Here is a 20,508-nt window from a genome sequence, read left to right as displayed (position 1 = left end):
CTTCTGTCTCTCTTTGATCTGTCTTTTGTACACACCACTTTGGCTCCTTTAAGTGCTTCCAGGATACCCGTGTCTGGAGTTTGGAAAACAGATCAAAGCATCAGGCCTCTGATAGTGCCTAGATTCCAGGACCCGTCGAGCCCCACTTCCCTCCTTGTTTATCAGCTTCGCATGTTCTCTGTTTCCTTGGTGTCAATGTGTTTGCTGTCTTTCTTGGTCTGTCCCTCCATAGAACTGTGATGGGATTTCAGTCTGTATTTACCCTAATACTAGCTTGGCACCCTTTTAGGACACGGCTCTCAGAAACTGAAGTTTCACCTGCTGTGTTGCAGCTGCAAGCAGGATGCGCACGTCTGCACCTGCCTGTCTGCACCTGCATACTCCAGGTTGTTAGGGCGTCGTCCCAGTTAGAATCCAGGGGTTCCGTGGTCCCAGTGCCATCGACGGGCATCTGATACTGCTTATATGTGTGCATTCACTCTTTTCACTTCTCCCTAATGTTGGCCTCGTGAAAAAAATGACTCTTCCTGTCTTTTTTCTGGTCCTACTTCTGCCTTAAATTTAGTAATGTTCAATCCTGGATATTCTGATGCTTAAATGGGAGCTTTATTTTTCCTCTCTTTCTTGTTAGAGCTCTTCAAGCCTCAGTAAATTATTTTCCATATTAGTCTTCTAGACTCACTCTTTCAAGACTTGGCCATTATGTGTGTTATCTCTGACAGAGTTAAGGAATGGGTAGTTAATTTCCTGGTGATTATTTTTCTCTTGCCAAGTGAAAATTATAAGCACAGTTATTTGTTTAAAGCAGAAAGACAGTGACTCTTACACAGGACAGAACAGTTTGAATGATTCATACTACAAGAGGGTGATTGGGCCATTCAACAATATGGATATAGGGGAGTGTGTAGGGGTATCTGATAGTGTTCACTGGAGAGGGAATAAGAAGAGCAGGGAATGAGACAGTGACATAAAGCAGTAGGGAATAGAGAAAGGCATACTTGCCAGGTGGGAAAATTGACCTACCGAAGTACGGGAGATGGGAATGATTAAGCAAATAACCTCTGCAATGGACATACATTGAGGACCTTCTATTGTGTCAAGTTCCCTAGGCTCTGGAGTTAGGTGGGTGAAAAGATGAGGTTTCTGCTTCCAAAAATATTAGTAGAAGGACAGTTAAAAACTCAGTCGACTCACCATGTGACAAATGCAACAACAACAGGGTACATACTAATTACAGTGAGGATACACACGAGGGAATGTAAATTCTTTGTGAATCATTTAGGGAAGGTTTCTCAGGTGTTCACAGGGCTGTTTGCTAGACGAGACTCGGAAGCAGTCGGGGTATGGTAGAAGTTATTTGGGGACTGAATAAGGACAATTTTCTTGGTAATAAAGGAAATACCTGTTTAAGGCTAAATTTGGAATTGTTTCTGTTTTTCGTTTCAATTAAAAGTTTTTACTTGTAAATCTCAGTTGCCACTTGGTATTGAATACAAAGAACTGTGACCCCAACTAAGTCATAATTTACTTTTCTATTAATACGATGGATAGATGAAGGATTGGTTGGAGTATAATTGAACTTATAACTGATGTTTATATATTAAATGATTCTAGAAAAACCTTGTTAATTAGTAGATTTCAGTGTTATCCGAATTAGAATGGGCATTTAAAAATGCATTACAATATATTTTTTGTTGACTTGGTGTAAAGATTTTTTGTTTGTTGAACCCTTGTATCTAAAAACAGAAAATTCCTAAAAATGGTTATTTTCTTTTAAAGGTGGAAGGTCATCGAATGCAAAGTTGCCCTCGGTTCCAGCAGTCGGGTCAGTTCCACAAGACCAAGTTTCAAATATGAGGTATTGAAGCTCCTGATTTGGGTGTTTGTGATTTGTTCCTTTTGATCACTCTTTAAACCGTCTAGATACAGTGATTCTTAAAAGTTCTTTTGTTTCTATTTTTAAAAACTTCCATGGCATTTAGAAACTTGGGAATATTTTAGGGTTTCTTTTTAAAGATTATGCAAAGTAAAAGTTTTTTTTGAGAAGTGGCTTTTTGTAATTAATAAATGTTATATGCATAGCAACTATTTAAGTACACAGATAGATATTAGCATGTGATTGGAGATTGAAAGTTTAAAATTTGCCATTCGTCTTCCATAAATAAATTGCTGAAAAAAAAAAGTTGTAGCCAGTCAACCAAAGCCCCAGTGGTACTGAGTTGTAGATGGACTTTTTTCTTTAACTGTCACATTTCCCACCAGTAGAGCCCTTGTGGCCAGTTCTTGGTCCTACGCACCATGGCCAGACCATCACAGCAGCCCACCAACACAGGCACTTAGGGGCTGCACGTGTAGGGGCTGCATGTGTAGAGAGACCTGCAGCTGTCGTATCGTCCGGGGCTGAGAGGCTCTCTGGGGTAAGTGCAGTGGACTAGTACTAAGAGTTGTACTTGGAAAGAAGTGGTTATTGGCAGCACAAGTTTCCAGCAGCACACCAGTTGATCTAGTTGGTAGTATGAGTATGAAGTAGTTTTTATGTAAGTAGTGGCTGTTCACACATGTGTTTGGTTTATACATTAGAAACTAAAGCTCTGGATACCTCTGAATTTCTGGAAATGCAGGGAGGGGGTTAAAAAATTCATTAAATATGTGTGTGTTCATGTGTGTATGTGTTCATGTATGTATGCATGTACACACATATAGTCAAAAAGACAAATATTAATGTGTAAATTGAAATCATAAATGTCAGTCAGTACACTGTTTTCAATTGGGAACTTGTTCAGATTGCATTAGAAAAATTATTAGAGATAGGCATCAACAAAAAAAGAACATAAACTGAGTCTTTCAGTTTGTAAATGTTTATTGAATTTGTGCTATATGCTGCAGTTGAAAACTTGGAAGTGAAGACATAATTTTTGAACCAGAGGTGTTGATGGTTCCAGTGGTTAATAGACAAATCTAATAAGGACTTGGTATATTAAGTTTGTTTAGGTTCTAGGGGCTAAAATCGAGTGCTCTGGCCTGGCTAACTGTAAGATGTCCAGCTTTGGCTGGCGTAGCTCAGTGGACTGAGCACGGGCTGTGAACCAAAGGGTCGCCCGTTTGATTCCCAGTCAGGGCACATGCTTGGGTTGTAGGCCAGATCGCCGGCAGGGGAGTACGTGAGAGGCAACCACACACTGTTGTTTTTTTCCCCTCTCTTTTTCCCTCCCTCCCTCTCTCTCTCAAAAGAAATAAAATCTTTAAAAAAAGAGAGAGACTTCCGCTAGGGCTGGTGCTTGGAGTGCTTGTTACCAGGTCATTTGTCAGGGCTGGGGGTGGCCGTATAAAACAAGGGCAGTTCAGGCAGAAGCAGTGCTGTGCATCACAGTAATGAGTCTTCAGGTAGTACTTAATTTTTCATGTAGTTTTACATTGCTGTGAGGGCTCATTTAAAAACTAGAGAATCGACAAATTCTACTGAATGAATCAGTTAATTCAACATCTTTACGTTAGTATTACAGAGAGGCTTGAACATGCTTTGGAAAAGGCAGCTCCTCTTCTGCGAGAGATTTTTGTGGATTTTGCACCTTTTCTTTCTCGGACACTTTTGGGTAGCCATGGACAAGAACTGCTTATAGAAGGAACAAGTAAGTGGTTTTTCTTTATTTCATTTTATATAAATACATATTTAAACTTCAAGGTCAAAAACTTAGATGGATAATAAGAGATACATGGGCTTTCGTTGTTAAAATGTTTTCAACTTTTGACAAGGGTTCTTATAGAATCTAGAGATAACAGCATATTGTACTGTATCTTGCTCATATTATATGTAGATGACCAGGTCTTTTCTTTGTAAGATACTTTGAAATTGTGTCAGCCTAGACGGCATGCAGAAGTAGGTTGCCGAGTGGATTGGAAACCATGCTGTTTGTGGAAAGGATGAGAGTATTGGGTCATTTAAATCTTTTATTTTACATAGGGCACTTGCCGTGTAGTGAGTGTGTTCAAACATTAAAGAGAGTAACTCAGCCAAGCAAAAGTCGACGGGTGCTGAGTTTCCACAGACAGCAGGTGTCAGTGCACCGGAGAACAGCGACTTCTGTTTAAGAGCTCAGCGTAGACGGACTTCAAAATACCAGCCTTCGCTCTGTAACTAGAATTCTTTTTAAAGGAGAACCTAGAGGACTTTCACTAGTGATAATGTAGAATTGATTTTTGCATTCCAATGTGTTTGGACTAGAAGTTTGCTAAATCTGTCTTATCTGTGCCGGTGGTTAGTGGTTTAAGGTTAGACACTGCGATTCTCCTGAAGCTGAAAAATCATGGGAAAGCATGATTATCTGAATTTCAGTGTCTTTAAATATCAGCTTACAGCTTTAGTTACCACAAATTTTTGTTGGGTAGAGTTATTAGGTGATCTCCTAAGACATTTCTTAAAACTTGTGAAAAAGTCCCTTTTTTTTGGTAGAAATAAGGATATAATGGAAATGCAAGGCATAACAGTTTATGTGTATCTGTGTGTTAACTATAGGATATCAGTACTTTATGTGACCCTTAAAATATTTGTTTATAAGTAATAAACTTTAGCTAAAACAGGTGTTTCATTATCATCTTTGCTGTAGATGTGCACAGAGTTGGTGCTGAGTGGTTCATTTCCATAGAGTCAAGTGGTAGCATTGGATTTATTTGAAAAAGAAAGTTCAGGATTTAGAAATATTTAATTAAACTTGGGGTAAAATTTATTTTATCTGCTGCAAGATATAATTTATTTAACTGTGGACTATTTGATCTAATGATATAATAAAATTTGAGAGAATTGAATGAAAAATAGAAGGACTTTTCCCTAACTTATATTTCACTTATCAAACAATTATTTTTTAAAGTGATGTGACAACTTATATGTTTTATTTCATTACTGTAAAATGAATGCATTAATTATAGCCTCTTGGTATAGCAAGACATTTTTGATTTTTATTTATTTATTTAGAGTGGGGGAGAGAAAGAAAGGGAGAAAAACATTGATGTTGCCAAGAAACATCGATCTTTTGCCTCTTGTATGTCCCCAACCGGGTATCTAGCCCACAACCCAGGCATGTGCCCTGACTGGGAATTGAACCAGTGACCACTCAGTTCACAGTCCGCACTCAATCCACTGAGCCCTACCAGGTAGGGAAAGACATTGGTGCTTTTTAGTTGGTCTTTGAATTTTATAATGCAGCAAAATAGGAGTACCTTAGGTACTCAGAAGTAGTAAACTTGCCAATTCCCAATCCCTGAACAAAATTTGGAGTCAATATTTTTACTGCTGAATTCTGATAAAATGATAAGGAAGATGATGCCTTATCAGATGACCATTGCTCAGCTGTAAGCTTGAGCAGTGCCTACTCATTGCACCCTGTTCAGAAAAACAGCAAATGAATGTAAGAATATTTATGCACTTTTTGTATGTATTTTAAGTTGCAATTCTTGGAGTGGTGGTTTGCGTTATAAAACAGAGCAGTTTGGAGTAGAGGCAACTGCAGCATGTGTGGTGCAGTAGGAAAAGAAGTGGAGTGAACGGCAAGAGGCCTTGGTTTTAATTCCGTGCTTGCCAGTGACAAGCCGTGAGACCCGGCACTGGAAAAGTTATTACCTTTAAATTATTAAAATGATTTCTTAATTAAAAAATTTTAAATGAATATTTTAAATATTTATAAAGTAAGAAATGCAATTTCAATGAATTTATTATTACCAAGTACCCCAATTGTCTTTGTTTTGCCATAATTGTTTGTTATACTCACCTCCCTTATTTTGCTTTAGTATTTAAAACAACTCCAGATATTATGTTGATTCACCTCTAAATAATTCATAAATCCTATAAAAAAGACATTTTCTTATATAACTGTAATTGCTGCTTTTATGCCTAAATATATTAATAGTAGTCCATGATGTCATCTAATACTCAGCTCATATTCATCTTTATTTAAAAGATATATTTTTATAATTTCTTTTTTTTCTAATTAGGATCTAAACAAAATCAGTTTATTACATTTGGTAATGCCTTTTATGTCCTTATTAATGTCAAATAGTTTACCCCTGATTTCCCTTTGCTTTCATGCCGTTGGCCTGTTGAAGAAATCTGGTTGGCTGTTCTGTAGAATGTTACGTGGTTTGGTACTCTGTGTCTGTTGCTTCTTGGTGATGTCATTGAATGGTTTCTCTATGCCATGTATTTTCTAATGACCTGAAATTAGATTTAAAAATGTAATTAGATGTAATACTTCATATTACATCATGCCTAGAATCATGTTTTCTAATTGTCTAAATTTTAGTGACACTGTCATTTTCAAGTACCCTTTGTATGATTGAATTTTATTTTTTTAAAGAGGTCTTCAAAAACCAAGAAAAAGTTACTTTAAAAAGTTTTATTCTACAATTATATGTGTATTCATTGGATACCTTTTATAGATCTAAGATTCATTATGGAGTCTTTGCGATCTTAATTTTGTTACAGCTTAAAACATTTTTCTGCTTCATCATTATTCATTAATTATTCCTAACTACACTAAAGACTAAAATAATAAGAAAACAAGAATACCGGAATTGCCCCTAGAATAATGGTGCCAGAGGAAAACAAATCATCATTCTTAGATCACCCGCACTCTTCTTATGGCATTACATCATAGTTTAAGAAGAGAGAAATTCATTTTCTTAAGGGGGGCAAAAACAGGTGTTTGGGGAGGGCAGAAATATATACATGTTTTTAAATATATATAAATTTATATATAAATATATATAAATACTTACATAAATACATACATACATAAAACCATATATACAGTGGTTTATTACTGTATAAACCACTGGGCCATAGAACACTTATACAGTTTATCTTTAGTATTAACATTTCATGGGGGCAGAATTAAGAAAAAATGTTCTGAAATGGTTCCTTAGTGGAGAGTGATAATGAAAACAGTTTGAGAAATATTGGTATAAAAGAAGTCTGTGGATACCATCTTTGTGGGTCCTATATTTAGCTGTAATAGAATATAGTTAAGAATTCAGAATTTTTCATTTTCTGCTCATAATGGTAAGGTGAATAAAATTGACAGAAGGAAACATTTACAATTATTAGACCATCTGAGGATGAATTTAAAGAGACAGAGAGCAGCGCTCATGAATTTTACCAAACTCAAGAATTTATTAGTGTGTAGCATGTATCTGTGGACAAAAAGGAAATTGGTTTTCTCAGCAGGCCATTCAACGGGAAGGAATTCATTCTATAAAATGTATACGGTATTTTGTGACAGAAACCTGAAACATTTCATTTTACTAAAGGCATGATACAGTGTTCTTCCCTTGTTTGTGACCATTTTGCACCACAACTTGCTTGGTACCTTTTCTAGAATAAGAGTCAAAAGACTGGTAGGTGCATACACAAAGATGACTAGAAGGAAAAATTCACGCAGAAATGAAAAAATTCAGTGGATTGATCACTTCAAATGGTGTCTGTAAATCTAAAGAAGGTAATATGTTTTAGTTGTAAAGCAAAGAAAATGGCTAGCTTCTGTCCAACAAAATTTTGAATGATCCAACTTTTCCGCAGTATTGCATGTAATGATATAAGTTCAAGCAGGAGGACCAAAATTCTGATAAGCTAGAACCTATTAGAAATTTATTTGGAATGTGGAATTTGTATTCACTAGATGGGTATCATGTGTACAGACTCATGAGGAATGATAGTTGATATCCAAAGGACATTTCTCATTCAGGAGATGTACAAATACCTTCAAAACCAGGAAAATATGGAAAAAGAATTTGTATTGTGCTTAAATTCTTACTAAAATGCCTAGTAATGTTTATCATCACCCCTTTCTTTCTGTAAATTATTTAAAGTGACTTAAAATACATGTTTTATTTTTTAAAAGGTCCGTTTTATTCCAGATGCTAAATGGCCGTGACTGTTTTTCATGGTGTACTTGAGAGAGGCGGTGGATCAGTGGGTTCAGGCCTTGCTAGTGTAGTATCTAGTACGTCTCTTAGTATTTACGAGTTTAGTACCAAGGGAAAGCGGTGGTCATAGAGGTAGGAGAAGTAATTTCTGGTATAGAAATTCTAGTGGTCTCTGATCATGAACTCCAGAAGATTATAAAACTCTTGACTTAGCAACTTGGGTTTGTCTTTTTTTGAAGAGACTAAAATTCCATCTTTTTGAAAAATCAACCAAAAATGAAACCAACCAAACTGAACCCAACTATTGTGGGAGTCTTTTAGGGAGGTCAGATTATGGGCCTGCTGGTGTGTCTGAGCCCACAGTGACCTGCTCACTGTCTGCTAATTGGGGCAGTAGTTGTGTTTGTGTGTGTGTGTGTGGAGAATGAAAGTCGGTACTTCTGCAACAACTTGCAATTTGACTACGAATGTTCTTTTATGTCCTTCCTCTGGATAATTCTTAGAGTCTAAATGTAAATATGAAGACAGATTTCCTGGTTTAGAATTCATTTATTGCATTTTCATACATGCAGCCACTGTCACCCAAAAGCAAAAATTTAGGTCAAAAATAGAGATGTGATTAAGTGGTACCATCTCAAACGAAGTCCTTTATTGGGATTATCTCCTGTTTATGCACTCCCAAGCTTATACATTTGTGTTTACAGCGTCCGCCTGTTCAGTGGGGGGCAGGGAGCTAATCTAAGGTGTCTTTTGTCTTCTGAAGGTCTTCTTGAAAACTTAGCATACTATGTCCATCCTGGCCCCACTCCTACCCTACCCAAATATACAAAACCCAACTCCAGAAAACCCATAGATCGTTTTAATCAAATTATGAAATGCTATTTGACATTTTACTGTCAACTTGCTGAGTAGTGCATACACTCACTCTTGAATCTTCACATCCAACTGCGTAGCATCAAGCTTCTGGCTTGCTAACCTTTATTATTGAGAAATAAGACTGAAGTTCATAATTTTATAAGTATTGAACCAGTCTATGATATTTTCTAAAGGGGACAAAAGATCACCTATAAATCTTTCCAACTTTGGATGCCCCAAGACTGTATTTATCATAATTGTATATTATCTGAGTGGATACAGAAGGCTGAACCAGATCATGGCCCAAATGCTTTGCCATGAAAGGAAAGTTGGTAGGGATTCTGGTAACAGTAGAGTAGACCTAGTTGTAGAAAGAAGTTGAAGTGTGTGGAACTTCCTGTACTGGGTTATATTTTATGAAAAGTGGCGAGGTTTCAGACCAGTAGAGGGCTCCACCAGCAATGGGAGGTAGTTGCCGTGCCCTCTCTTACAGCCTTGGCATTGGTCCGAGGAGGTATGCTCATCCTAACTCTGCGGAAACCACAGTTTAGTTAGTGACCTGCTTGCTTAATGAAACAGTGAGACATTGAGAAAAATGGTTCTGACTTTTCTAAAAGGTGAAGGGGTGTGAACAACCTGTTTGACTTGAAAGCTATTTGTGAGGCTAAAGAACAGCAGCCTGTGCCATCAGTAGTTAGGAGCATCGTGACTAAAAGGGAAGAGAGAACGACAGCGTGGAGATTAAAGGAAGGGAGTGAGATGGGATAGGATGCCTGCAGGAGCCTCGACGTGGAGAAAGGAAGGAGGTAATTCTGTCAAGTGTGTAGGGGCCACCAGCAATTATTTTGGTTTTGACACACTGGAACCTAAACTTGTGTTTGCCTAGAAAGATAGAGAAGAAAAGTTATACTTTTTCTGATTATTAATAATGTTATTTAGTGTGATTTAGTAATTTAGTGCTTTTAATTATTGGCATTGCTTTTTTAAGATGCTGGTTATAAAATGTTCTTTGAATGAACTCCTTTAGATTTTACTGGTCATCAAAACTGAAGAGTTCTTTAGATAATTGTATAGCAATTCCTTGCTGAGATACTTTTGGTGAACCCCAATGAAACATAAAAGAAAATGTAAATGAATTTATTTATAAGAAATCAAGAATGTATAACAGACAACGGCTTGCACTTCTGTTAAGGTTTAGTGTGAGGTCACAGGTCAAGGTACTAATAAGAGTGTTTGGGATGTCTGCTGCCATGAAACAAAATGGAAACTTGATTGATAGCTGGAGGGTTGAAGGGAGAGAGAGTGGTGGAGAAAGCAAAGGTCAGGGAGCCATTTCCCTTCTCTGCATGTAGAACAATCAACTCTCTCCAAACAAAATGTAGATGATATGGATCAATATGGCATATGTTGTGCACATTTCTATGAGTATTGTGAAATGTCATTATGTATGAAGTTGTAATAAATGTTTTAGTAGTTTGAAAGCTGAAAAGAAATAGTTTGTAAAAAATTATGGTAGGTTTGATGCCAAGTTTAAAGTAATTACAAAGTACCTTATTTACTCATATGATCAAATGTGTACATTTTTGTTTCTTAGCCAGATATGTTAAATTTTATTTTAAAACCCACTTTGGGCAAAGTTGTATAGGAAATAAATCCCTCATATTTGTTTTTTACTTTGTAATTTTATTTTTAAATTCTCTTTAAAATAGGTCTGGTTTGCATGAAGTCTAGTAGTTCAGTTGTGGAGTTGGTTATGCTACTGTGTTCACAGGTGAGTGACAAGAATAATGTTGAATTCAACAATGACGTGAATTACTTTGCAAGGAAGTTTTAATTGTTTTATGAGAAATTTTTGCTATAGTAGAGTTTTGAGTTTGCAGTTTTAAAATGTTATTTGTATTGCAAAAGGATTACTCCTTGTCTTTGATACAAGCTGATAATTTTGAAGTTAGAGGTGAGATAAATTGGTTAGATGAACTAGAAACAGCTTTTTAGGGTTACAGTAAAAATGTGCAGATTAAATGATGTTGAGATAGATAAATTTTTTTTACTGTGTGTATTAAAGTTATAGAAGCGGATTTATTTGTACACCCTGTGGAGTGCCACTTTTGACTCCCCTGGGAATAATGGGTTTACTTCCCTTTTGTGCAGAGGTTATAAAAGGAGTGATAAATAATTTTGAATTCTTGTCATTGCTAATTATTTTTGACATGCAGAGTAGATTTGAGAAAACATCAACAAACTACCTTAGCCCTCATGAGATGTAGTAAATAAATTCCTAAAAGCAAAATTACTTTCAGTGTTCAGAAACCCTATACCTCATGTGGTAAGCTTTAATGATTTTTTTTAAAACTTACATAAAAACAATGTATCCTGGGATGTTTTCTGTTTTGCAATTAAATAGATGAATGTTTTTATTGAGAGTTTTCTTTGTAGTCTTTTAAAAATGATATCTGGCTGGTAGTAAATTCCCCTACTTAAAACTTTAAAATAGCCTTTTTTAATAGGAAGGGTATTGGTCTAGAGGTCAAGGGTTCTGACCCATTTCAAAACCTTTGACCTTCATTTACAACTCTCATGGTTTACTTGCCTGACGAATAAGGATAATGCAAAATTAATGTTTCTTTGCATCGATTTATTCATTTTAGTGCCTATATTGCCAAATTTATTTAGACTGTGCTGATGGACATTTCATGAATACAAATTAAAGAATCATAGAAGGTGTGAAAAATCAATACTATGCATTGTCAGTAAAATGCAGTAAGAACAATTACTTCTAGAGATTACACCTAATGGATTTTTATAATGAACTTGTGAGGAGTAGTTATGTTTCTAGTGGGCTTATTATTCTTAGATTTAGCAAGATTCATGTATTTATAATTTAATCTTTTAAAGAGAACTCCATTTATTTAAAAGCTAACTGAATAAAATTTCTTAATAAGTAATTTGAATTGAAATAATTGCATGATTGTTTCTTGGAGGGAAATTACTATTTGCCATTCTTAGAATGACATGAAATTCCCTTTACTTTTAAGAAACGTGCACTTACAGTTTGGATGTTTCTTCACAGGAGAATGAATTTTGATCATGAAGTTTCACTTTCTAGTGCAGAAGAATTGAGTATGTTCTTGACACAGGAAAGCTATTTCAGATGTAGTGTATTAAATAGTTGAATGTAGTTGCTGAAAAGATAAAGAATGATATCTTTTAATATACCTGTTTGTCATGGATATTACAGTGCTGTTTAATACTAATCCAATCAGATGCAATATGAAGCTCACTTAGAAGAGTAAGTTGCAAAAGTCAGTCTCAGGGTTTTTGTTGGAATAAAATACATTATTGGTTATTTGAAGTCCTTCACATTCTTTATGAGTTCTTCAAAAGTTCCATGGCATCTCTCTAAGATGTAGCACAGTGTGAAAAACGATGTGAAAAATGAAGCCAGAATTAGCTCCAGATGTATACAGATTGTTCCAGGGTGATAATTACATTTTTCACTTTGAATTTTCCTAATTCAAAGAGGTCAGATTGGCAATCACAGAAGTGATTTATTTTGTTAAGAAGTGAACTATCTTTTTCCACATGAAAGCTTAAGAGATATGAAATTGAATTTGAAGTCGACATTTTGCAGATACTGGGTGGGGATGCTTTGAGTTTGATTGATAATTTTTCTTAGTCTGAGATAGGGTGGGAAGTGAAAAGCTAGCATCTTGCTAAAATTTTAATTAATTTTTTAAGAGGAGATGGAGAGGATCGAGTGCCAAAGATCGAAAGATCAGGTCAAAAACTCCTTTTTTAATCACATAAATAATGGGATATGCTTATGAACTTAACATCTGCAAATTTGATTTAAAACTTTACAAATTAGTTGGTGTTAATTTCATGACAATCAGCCATCTTCTGATTCTTTTTCTTGAATTCATTCAACACTTATCTTTTGCTTTCTTTTAAACAAGGTGCTAAAAATTATCCACATTTTATTACAAAAGAGTATAGAGTCTAAATTTAGGAAATGAGGAAATGATCACATTTGCTTTGCCTTCATTAAGATTAAACAGGTCACTATGTATTTTCTTAAAGCTTCAACTAGGTTGTATTTTTCAGTATCCACTCATTCATTAATAGGTTGATTGGAAACCATTTCATATTCTATCCCATTTAAGTTTTAATATTAAGGCAAAATGTTATTATTTAGATTTGAAGAGCTTTCTTAAAATACTTTTGAGTAAAGATATACACACATAAATACACACTAAGTCTTATTAAATTTGGTTTATTCATGTATTGAATTCCATATAAAATAATTCAAGAAGTACTTAAGCTCCAGCACATGATTTATTTCTTCTTTACAGTGAGACAGTATACATTTTTTAGGAGACTGTATACTACTCTCTGATGCACAGAAAAAAATTGAACAACTTCTCAATTATATTTCAGATTCAGTTTTTCACAAGCATGTAACTTATTTGTGCCTGGTATTTCTTGTGTATGTGTATAAACTTCATAGAAATCTATATGCATTTAAAGAAAATGTTAAATAGTTCAAGTAATACTACTCTAGTGTTGTGTAAAGTGTTTGTATCTTGCTCATTTGACATTAATATCATTTTTGAAAGAATTGACATTGCATTCAAGGCCACTTTATAAAAGCGTTGCGTTGCTCATCCTAATTCAGTCTGACATACATTCCAATAACACTACCTCCCTTCTTGGGTTTAAAGCTAAATTTATGACTGTGCATTGTGAAGTGCATCATTTAAAAATGGTTTCAACCCAAAACATCTAATAAATAAATAATGTGTATGGCTACTCAGTAGTAGACTTTCTAGACTAGAAATCATTCCATCGGATACTCAACAGTCCACTATCGGAGAGGGCTGTCAGATAAATCTTATGGTAGCTGCATTCATGTCCTGTAAATCACATATTATTGTCTGAGCCTTCTGCCAGGTCATCTATTCTTTTCCCATTTATCAGAAATGCGTAGAGTATATAGAAAAACTAGAAGTACCATGTAGTCTGGCCTGGCATCCTGTCTGAGTAATTAATCACCAATGAATGTTAATTTAAAATACTGTTGTTAGTCTGATTTTTCTTTAAACATTTTTTTTCATCAAAACATGTAGATTGTTGTTTGAGGAATATTTCTTTTATGTGAAGGTAATGATATAAGTCTTGGTCATTTTTGATATAAGGGTTTCTTTCTATATCTCTGAATTATGAATTTAAAAATGATAATATTCATAAGAACCAGATATCACTGTCATTATAATTCCTTTGTTTCAGTTTTATGTTCGAATTTTTTTGAATTGCATTTTTCCTTGAATCTTTATAGAAATGTTTCTCTCTTTCTCCACTCTCCTATAATTTCTCTAATTCCAATTTCCTCCTCCTTTTTGAATTTATCCCTTCTAAATGTGTGACATTAACATAATTGCCTTGGCTTTTTATTTCATGACCTCTTCCTTTTACAGTTGTGATGGATATTTTGAGAAAAGTAGATAATTTCACTAACCAAGGTACTGTGGCACAAAGGTGTCATACATTATTAGGGACCTTTACTGTGTGGACCCATTTCTTACCATGTGTCTATATCCATTCTCAAACTACACTGAACTGTTTAAAGTCACCTAGATGTGCCACTATATTTTTATGTCTTGGGAGATGCTTTTTTGTTCCCTAAAATCTCCCTTCTTCAAATTTGGTGACGCTAATTGTTGCCTTCTTTTCATCATTGAGAACTCAGCTTAATTATTCTCTTCTCAGATTACCATAGTTATAGTTGATGCCTTTTTACAGGTCCTCATTTCAGTGCTCATCATAGAATATGCCACAAAGTTGAAGTATACATGGGCTAGTTTATTATTTTCTTAGTTGTATCTTCTTTGTACTCTAGGGCCATGAACATAACAGGTGTTTCTGCTTACTGTGTTAGAGTATACCTAGTACCCAGCAGGGTCCCTGCCAGTGACTCTGGAATAACAGCTCACCTCCTGGATAGCTTGCAGTCTCTCCTGGCAAGGTTTTGACCCCTCTCTTTCTCACAGCTCTAAGCCTAAGTGAGGTCTTCATCCAAGGGATTCACTGGCCCATATTATAGTGATTCCATTCTTTCTTTAAATTGCCTGTGATTTTTATTTCTCTTCCATTAGACTGGAAGTTTCTTGAAGAACTGTGTTTTGTTTTCTATTGTATCTCCAAAATCCAGCATAATTACTGTTCAACCAAATATTTATGTAATTGTATAAGTATTGTTTTAAATTTATTGGGGTTAAACAGATTAATAAGATCATACAGATTTCAAGTGTACATTACTAAGATACCTGATCTGTATATTCCATTGTGCGCCCACCACCCAAAGTAAGATCATCTTCTGTCACCGTGTATTTGACCCCCTTAACCCTTTACTACACTCCACCCCCTTTTCTCTGGTAACTACCATACTGTTTTCTGAGTCTGTGAGTTTGTTTTATACACTGTGTATAAGTGAAATCATATGGTTCTTAGCTTTTTCTCACTGACTTATTTTGCTTAGCATAATATTCTCAAGGCCTATCCATTTTGTCAAAAAAAGGTAGTATTTTGTCTTAAGAATGAATAGTATTCCACAGTATACATGTATCTCATCTTCTTTATCCAAACCTCATCAAAGTACACTTTGCTTGTCTTTGTGCCTTGGCCACCGTGAATAATGCTACAATAAAAATAGGGGTGCATATATTTTTGTGAATAAATGTTTCTGAGTTTTTCGGGTAGATACCCAAAAGAGGGATTGCTCGGTCATATGTTAACTTTGTTCTTAAGCTTTTGCAGTGTCACCAAACTGTTCTCCATAGTGGCTGTGCCAGTGTGCATTCCCACCAAACAGTGAGGGAGGGTTCCTTTTATTCCACGATCTTTTCAACACTTGTTGTTATTTGTCTAGTTTCTAACGGTCATTCTGCAAGTTGTGAGGTGGTATCTCACTTTAGTTTTGATTTGTATTTTCCTATTAGCTAGTGAAGTTGAACATCTTTTCAGGTATCTGTTGGCCATTTGTGTGTCTTCTTGGGAGAAGTGTCTCTAGGCGCTTTGCCCATTTTTAATTGGATTGTTTCTTTGTTTGGTGTTGAGTTGTGCCAGTTCTTCATATAGTTTGGATATTGACCCCTTGTCAGAGGTGTTGTTTGCAAATATCAACTCCCATTTAGTTGGTTGCCTTTTTGTTTTGTTGTAGGTTCCTTGTGCTCTGCAGAAGTTTTTAGATGGATATAGATAATCATTCATTTATTTTTGCCTGTACTTCCCTTGCCTTTGGGGTTAAATTCTTTTTGGCTTCTTTTTAAGATTTAAAAAAAATTATTTTCAGAGAGAGGGGAAGGGAGGGGGAGAAACATTAATGTGTGAGAGAAACATGGATGGGTTTTCTCTCACATGTACCCCAACCGGGAACCAGCCCACAACCCAGGCATGTGCCCTGACCAGGTACTGAACCAGGGACCACTCGCTTTGCTGGATGATGCTCAACCAGCTGAGACATGCCAGTCAGGGATTGGGTCAGGTCAATAAAATGTTCTCTACAAACAAGGTTCACGAGACTAGTACCTGTGTTTTCCCCTGTGCACTTGACTGTTTTAGGTCATTGACCCATTTTGAATTAATTTTTGTAGATGGGGGCAAACTTTCATTCTTTTGCAGATGACTTTTTAATTTTCCCAGCACAATGTATTGAAGAGTCTTTCTTTTCTCCATTGTGTGGTTTGGCTTCTTTGTCGAAAACTATTTGCCTGTATACATGTGATTTTATGTCTGGACTCTCAGTTCTGTTACATTGGTCTGTGTGTCTGTTGTTCTGCCAAGTCCATGCTATTTTTACTATCGTAACTCTGCATTATAGTTTGAAATCAGGTAGTGTGATGTCTCCAGCTCCCCCTCCCTCCCACATTCAGGATTGCTTTGGCCAGTCAGGGTCTTTTTTGTGCTTTTATAAAAGCTGATTATGTTTGTTCTATTTTTTAAAAAAATGATATTGGGATTTTGATGATGATTGCTCAAAATCTGTATAGTTCTTTGGGTAATATGTGCATTTTAACTACATTGATTCTTCCAATCCATGAACATGGAGTATCTTTCCATTTCATTGTGTCTTCTTCAATCTGTTTTAATAATGCTTTATAGTTTTCAGTAAATAGTCCTTTGACATCCTTTGTTAAGTTTATTCCTAGGTATTTTATTTTTTTGTTGTTGCAATTACAAAAGGAATTTTTTTTATTTCTTTTCTAAAATTTCATTGTTAGTATTTAGGAAAGCAGTGGATCTTTGTACATTGATTTTGTGTCCTGCAACATTACTGTGTGTGTTTATTGTTTCTAGTAGTTTCTTGGTGGAGTCTTCAGGGTTCTCTATGTATAGAAACATGTCATCTGCAAAAGTGACACATTTACTTTTTCTTTCCCAGTTTGGGTGCCTTTTATTTCTTTCTCTTGCCTAATTGCTCTGATTAGGACTTCCAGAACTATGTTGAATAAGCGGTGAGAGTGGACTTCTTTGTCTTGTTCCTGATTTGAGAGGAAAAGCTTTCAGTTTTTTTACCATTAAGCATGATATTAGCTGGGAGTTTGTCATATACGGCCTTTATTATGTTGAGCTATTTTCCTTTTATACCCACTTTATTGAGTATTTTAATCTTAAGTGGATGTTGTATCTTCTCATATGTTTTTTCTGCATATATTGATAAGATCATATGAGTTTTATCCTTTATTTTGTTAATGTGGTGTACTAATCAATTTCCAATTTTGAACCATTCTTGTACCCCTGGAATGAACCCCACATAATCATGATGAATTATTTTTTAATGTATTGTTGTATTTGATTTGCTAGTATTTTATATAGGATTTTTGCATTTGTTTATCAGAAATGCTGGTTTGTAGTTTTCTTTCTTTGTGTTATTCTTGCCAGATTTTGGTATCAGGGTAATGTTGGCTTCATAAAATATGTTGGAGCCCTGGCTGGTGTTGGTTAGTGGATTAAGTGCTGGCCTGTGAACCAAAAGGTCGCTGGTTTGATTCCAGCTCAGGGCACATGCCTGGGTTTCGGGTCAGGTCTCCTGTGGGAGGTGTGGGAGAGGCAACCACACACTGATGTCTCTCTCCTTCTCTTTCTCCCTCCCTTCCCCTCTCCCTGAAAATAAATAAATAAAATATTAAAGAATGTTAGGCAATATTTCCTCTTTTTCAGTTTTTTGGAAGAGTTTGAGAAGGATAGGTATCAAATCTTCGTTGAACGTTTGCTGGAATTTACTGTTGAAGCCATATGGTCCTGGGCTTTTATTTTTGGGGAGGTTTTTGATGGTTGTTTCAGTTTCCTCACTGTCGATTGGTATACTTAGATTTTCTAGTTCTTTCCAATCCAGTTTAAGAATTTCTAGGAACTGACCCATTTCTTCTAGGTTATTAACTTCGGTGGCATATAGGCTTTCATAGTATTCTGGCATGATCCTTGTGTGTCTGTGATGTCAGTGGTAACTTCTCTCTCACTCCTGAGTTAGTGTGAGTCTTTTCTCTTTTCTCCTTAGTGAGCCTAGCCACGGATTTGTCCGTTGTATTAATCTTTTCAAAGAACCAGTTCTTCGTTGTATTAACTTTTTCCTATAGTCTTTTTGTTCTCTATTGCATTTAGTGCTGTTCTAATTTATATTAGTTTCTCTTTTTCTGCTGACTTTGGTTTGCTTTTGTTCTTCTTCTAGTTCTTTAAGATGTAATGGTAGATTGTTTATATACATTGGATAAATATTAAATGAATGGTAATGGTAAAAAATCACCATGTTTTGGGCTTTTGCTTTTTGGTCTTTCTCATTTTGAAATACCACCATACTTTTGTGTCATTAAGTGTGTAGTAAGTGTTCATTTTTATTAAGTCATTTATTATTACTACATACTGTGGTCATGTTCATTTATTAGTAAGGTCATATTTTTCAATTTTCCTCTGACTTCGTGAGATATACCTATTTAAAAAATACCTCAGTATAGCATAATTTATGTACTATATATGTACGCATTTTAAGTGTAGAGTTTGATGAATTTTGACATATACACTACCATCTAATAACCATTTCAATCCAGGAAGTTTCCTGTGCCTCTTAACCTCCACTCCTGCCACTCAGGTTTCCACTGATTTTATTCCTGCCGTTGTGGATGGATTTTACTTATTGGAGAACTTAATATGAATGGAGATATGCACTTCGACCTTTTTAAATGAAACTCACTAATCGTATTAAGACAATGCTATGGTTTGTTGAAAGAAATAATTGAACAGATAAAGGGTTATCTTTTTTCCAACCACAAAATAGGAATTTAAGTATACATTGTTTATTAGAAATATAAAAAAGTCTTCTTAACTTCCTGATGCATTTTTCTCACCCATCAGGAATCCTGTAGTATCAGTCTGTTATACAGCAGCCTGATGAGGCTATTACCTTACTTTTAAAGTTAGTTTTGTTTTTACTGTCTGTGAGGCTTAGTGTAAATTGCTCTCTTCTACAGAGGTTTGTGAATTCATCTGCCCCTCAGTTCTCTTTGTGCTTGCTCATTTTATTTCTTTGCATTTATTGTTTGGAAAGCATGTACTGAATACTTTTAAGATGAGCTCCTCCTTTTAAGGGACAGTAATCTAGGGAGAGAGACAAATAATTGTACTACAACATAGAATTTTATAAGGACTTAAGAACGCAGGAAGTAGTTACAGTTGAGTAGAAAAAAATTCTGTGAGTTCCTATTTAACGTTTTTTTTTTCTTTTTATGAATACATCATTTCAGACTCCTTTGATTTTCAGTGTTAATTTTTTCCAGGTTTCTCCTATATTTTGATAATTTCATCAGCGTTTATAGATTCTAATGTTCCTAAAGCATTTTCTCCACTCTTTCTAGTACCTCTGATTGTCCTTGGATGGATTTGTGGTGGCCGTGTCTTGTTTGATCAGTTCTCACTCTCCAGATTTTCCAGTACAGCAAGTTCCAGCGTGTGTAGTGTGTGATAACAATGGACGTTGTGTGGAAAAAAGCTTACAGCCATATAAATAAGTGCAGAGAATGCTCCTTCAAATTTAATTAGGTTTCTTTCCTGTAAAACCCCTCAAGGCCTTTAGTAAATATTTGCGTGTATAAATACGTTTATAATAATGCGTACTGTTGAATCTGTAATGGGAATAAAATTAGTATATTTGATCACACAGTCCTTTTTATGGCCGTAGTATGTGTGGGAAATTTTTGTAAAACATAATTTGGGAAAAGCTACTGATGCATCAGAAGTGAGACAGTGAATAATGCAAGAAATCCTCTGTTTTAGTGTCCTGCTTCTGGTGTTCCCCTGCTTCTCCCATCACAGCGATTACAGAAAATCAATAGATATGCAAAATTGTAGCTACTATTTTCTTTATAAAACAGTGATTGTTTTTCCTTCATTCAGAGGAAGTTATTTCAGTCACTTGTTCTCATTCCTTTCTAAGTTAATTTGGCATAAATCCCAATTTATATGTCTTTCTGAAGAGGTCGATCTTTAGAACCGACTATAGTGGTATTTTTTTCAGAGCAACTTAAGTTTAACCAGGCATGTTGCGGTGTGTGTCTCTTTGTGTGTACAATATTTATGCAGATCTAACCCTAAATTTAAGAATGAATTCAAATATTTTTATATCAATTGATTATATAGCTATTTCCTGCAATGGTTAAGTGAAAATCTTACTATTTTCTTTATGTGCTGAAA

The 20,508-nt window shown here is 35.3% G+C and overlaps 1 protein-coding gene across 8 annotated transcripts in view; it reads left to right on the top strand.

Annotated features, from left to right (window-relative positions):
• LRBA (LPS responsive beige-like anchor protein) overlaps nucleotides 1-20,508 on the top strand; it is a 512,136-nt gene that overhangs the window by 131,876 nt on the left and 359,752 nt on the right. For 7 of the 8 annotated variants that reach the window (XM_036031880.1, XM_036031882.1, XM_036031879.1 and 4 more), the window contains 3 exons: nucleotides 1,780-1,858; nucleotides 3,496-3,629; nucleotides 10,479-10,540. In XM_036031880.1, coding sequence (XP_035887773.1) covers nucleotides 1,780-1,858; nucleotides 3,496-3,629; nucleotides 10,479-10,540 — 275 coding nt within the window. Of the gene's footprint in view, nucleotides 1-1,779; nucleotides 1,859-3,495; nucleotides 3,630-10,478; nucleotides 10,541-20,508 lie in introns of those variants that run through there. The other variant, XM_036031885.1, reaches the window with a different exon arrangement.

Source organism: Phyllostomus discolor, chromosome 8 (genome assembly GCF_004126475.2).
Source record: "Phyllostomus discolor isolate MPI-MPIP mPhyDis1 chromosome 8, mPhyDis1.pri.v3, whole genome shotgun sequence".
NCBI lineage: Eukaryota > Metazoa > Chordata > Mammalia > Chiroptera > Phyllostomidae > Phyllostomus > Phyllostomus discolor.
The sequence above is the reverse complement of the archived record's forward strand: the minus strand, read 5'-3'. Positions and strand labels throughout refer to the sequence as shown.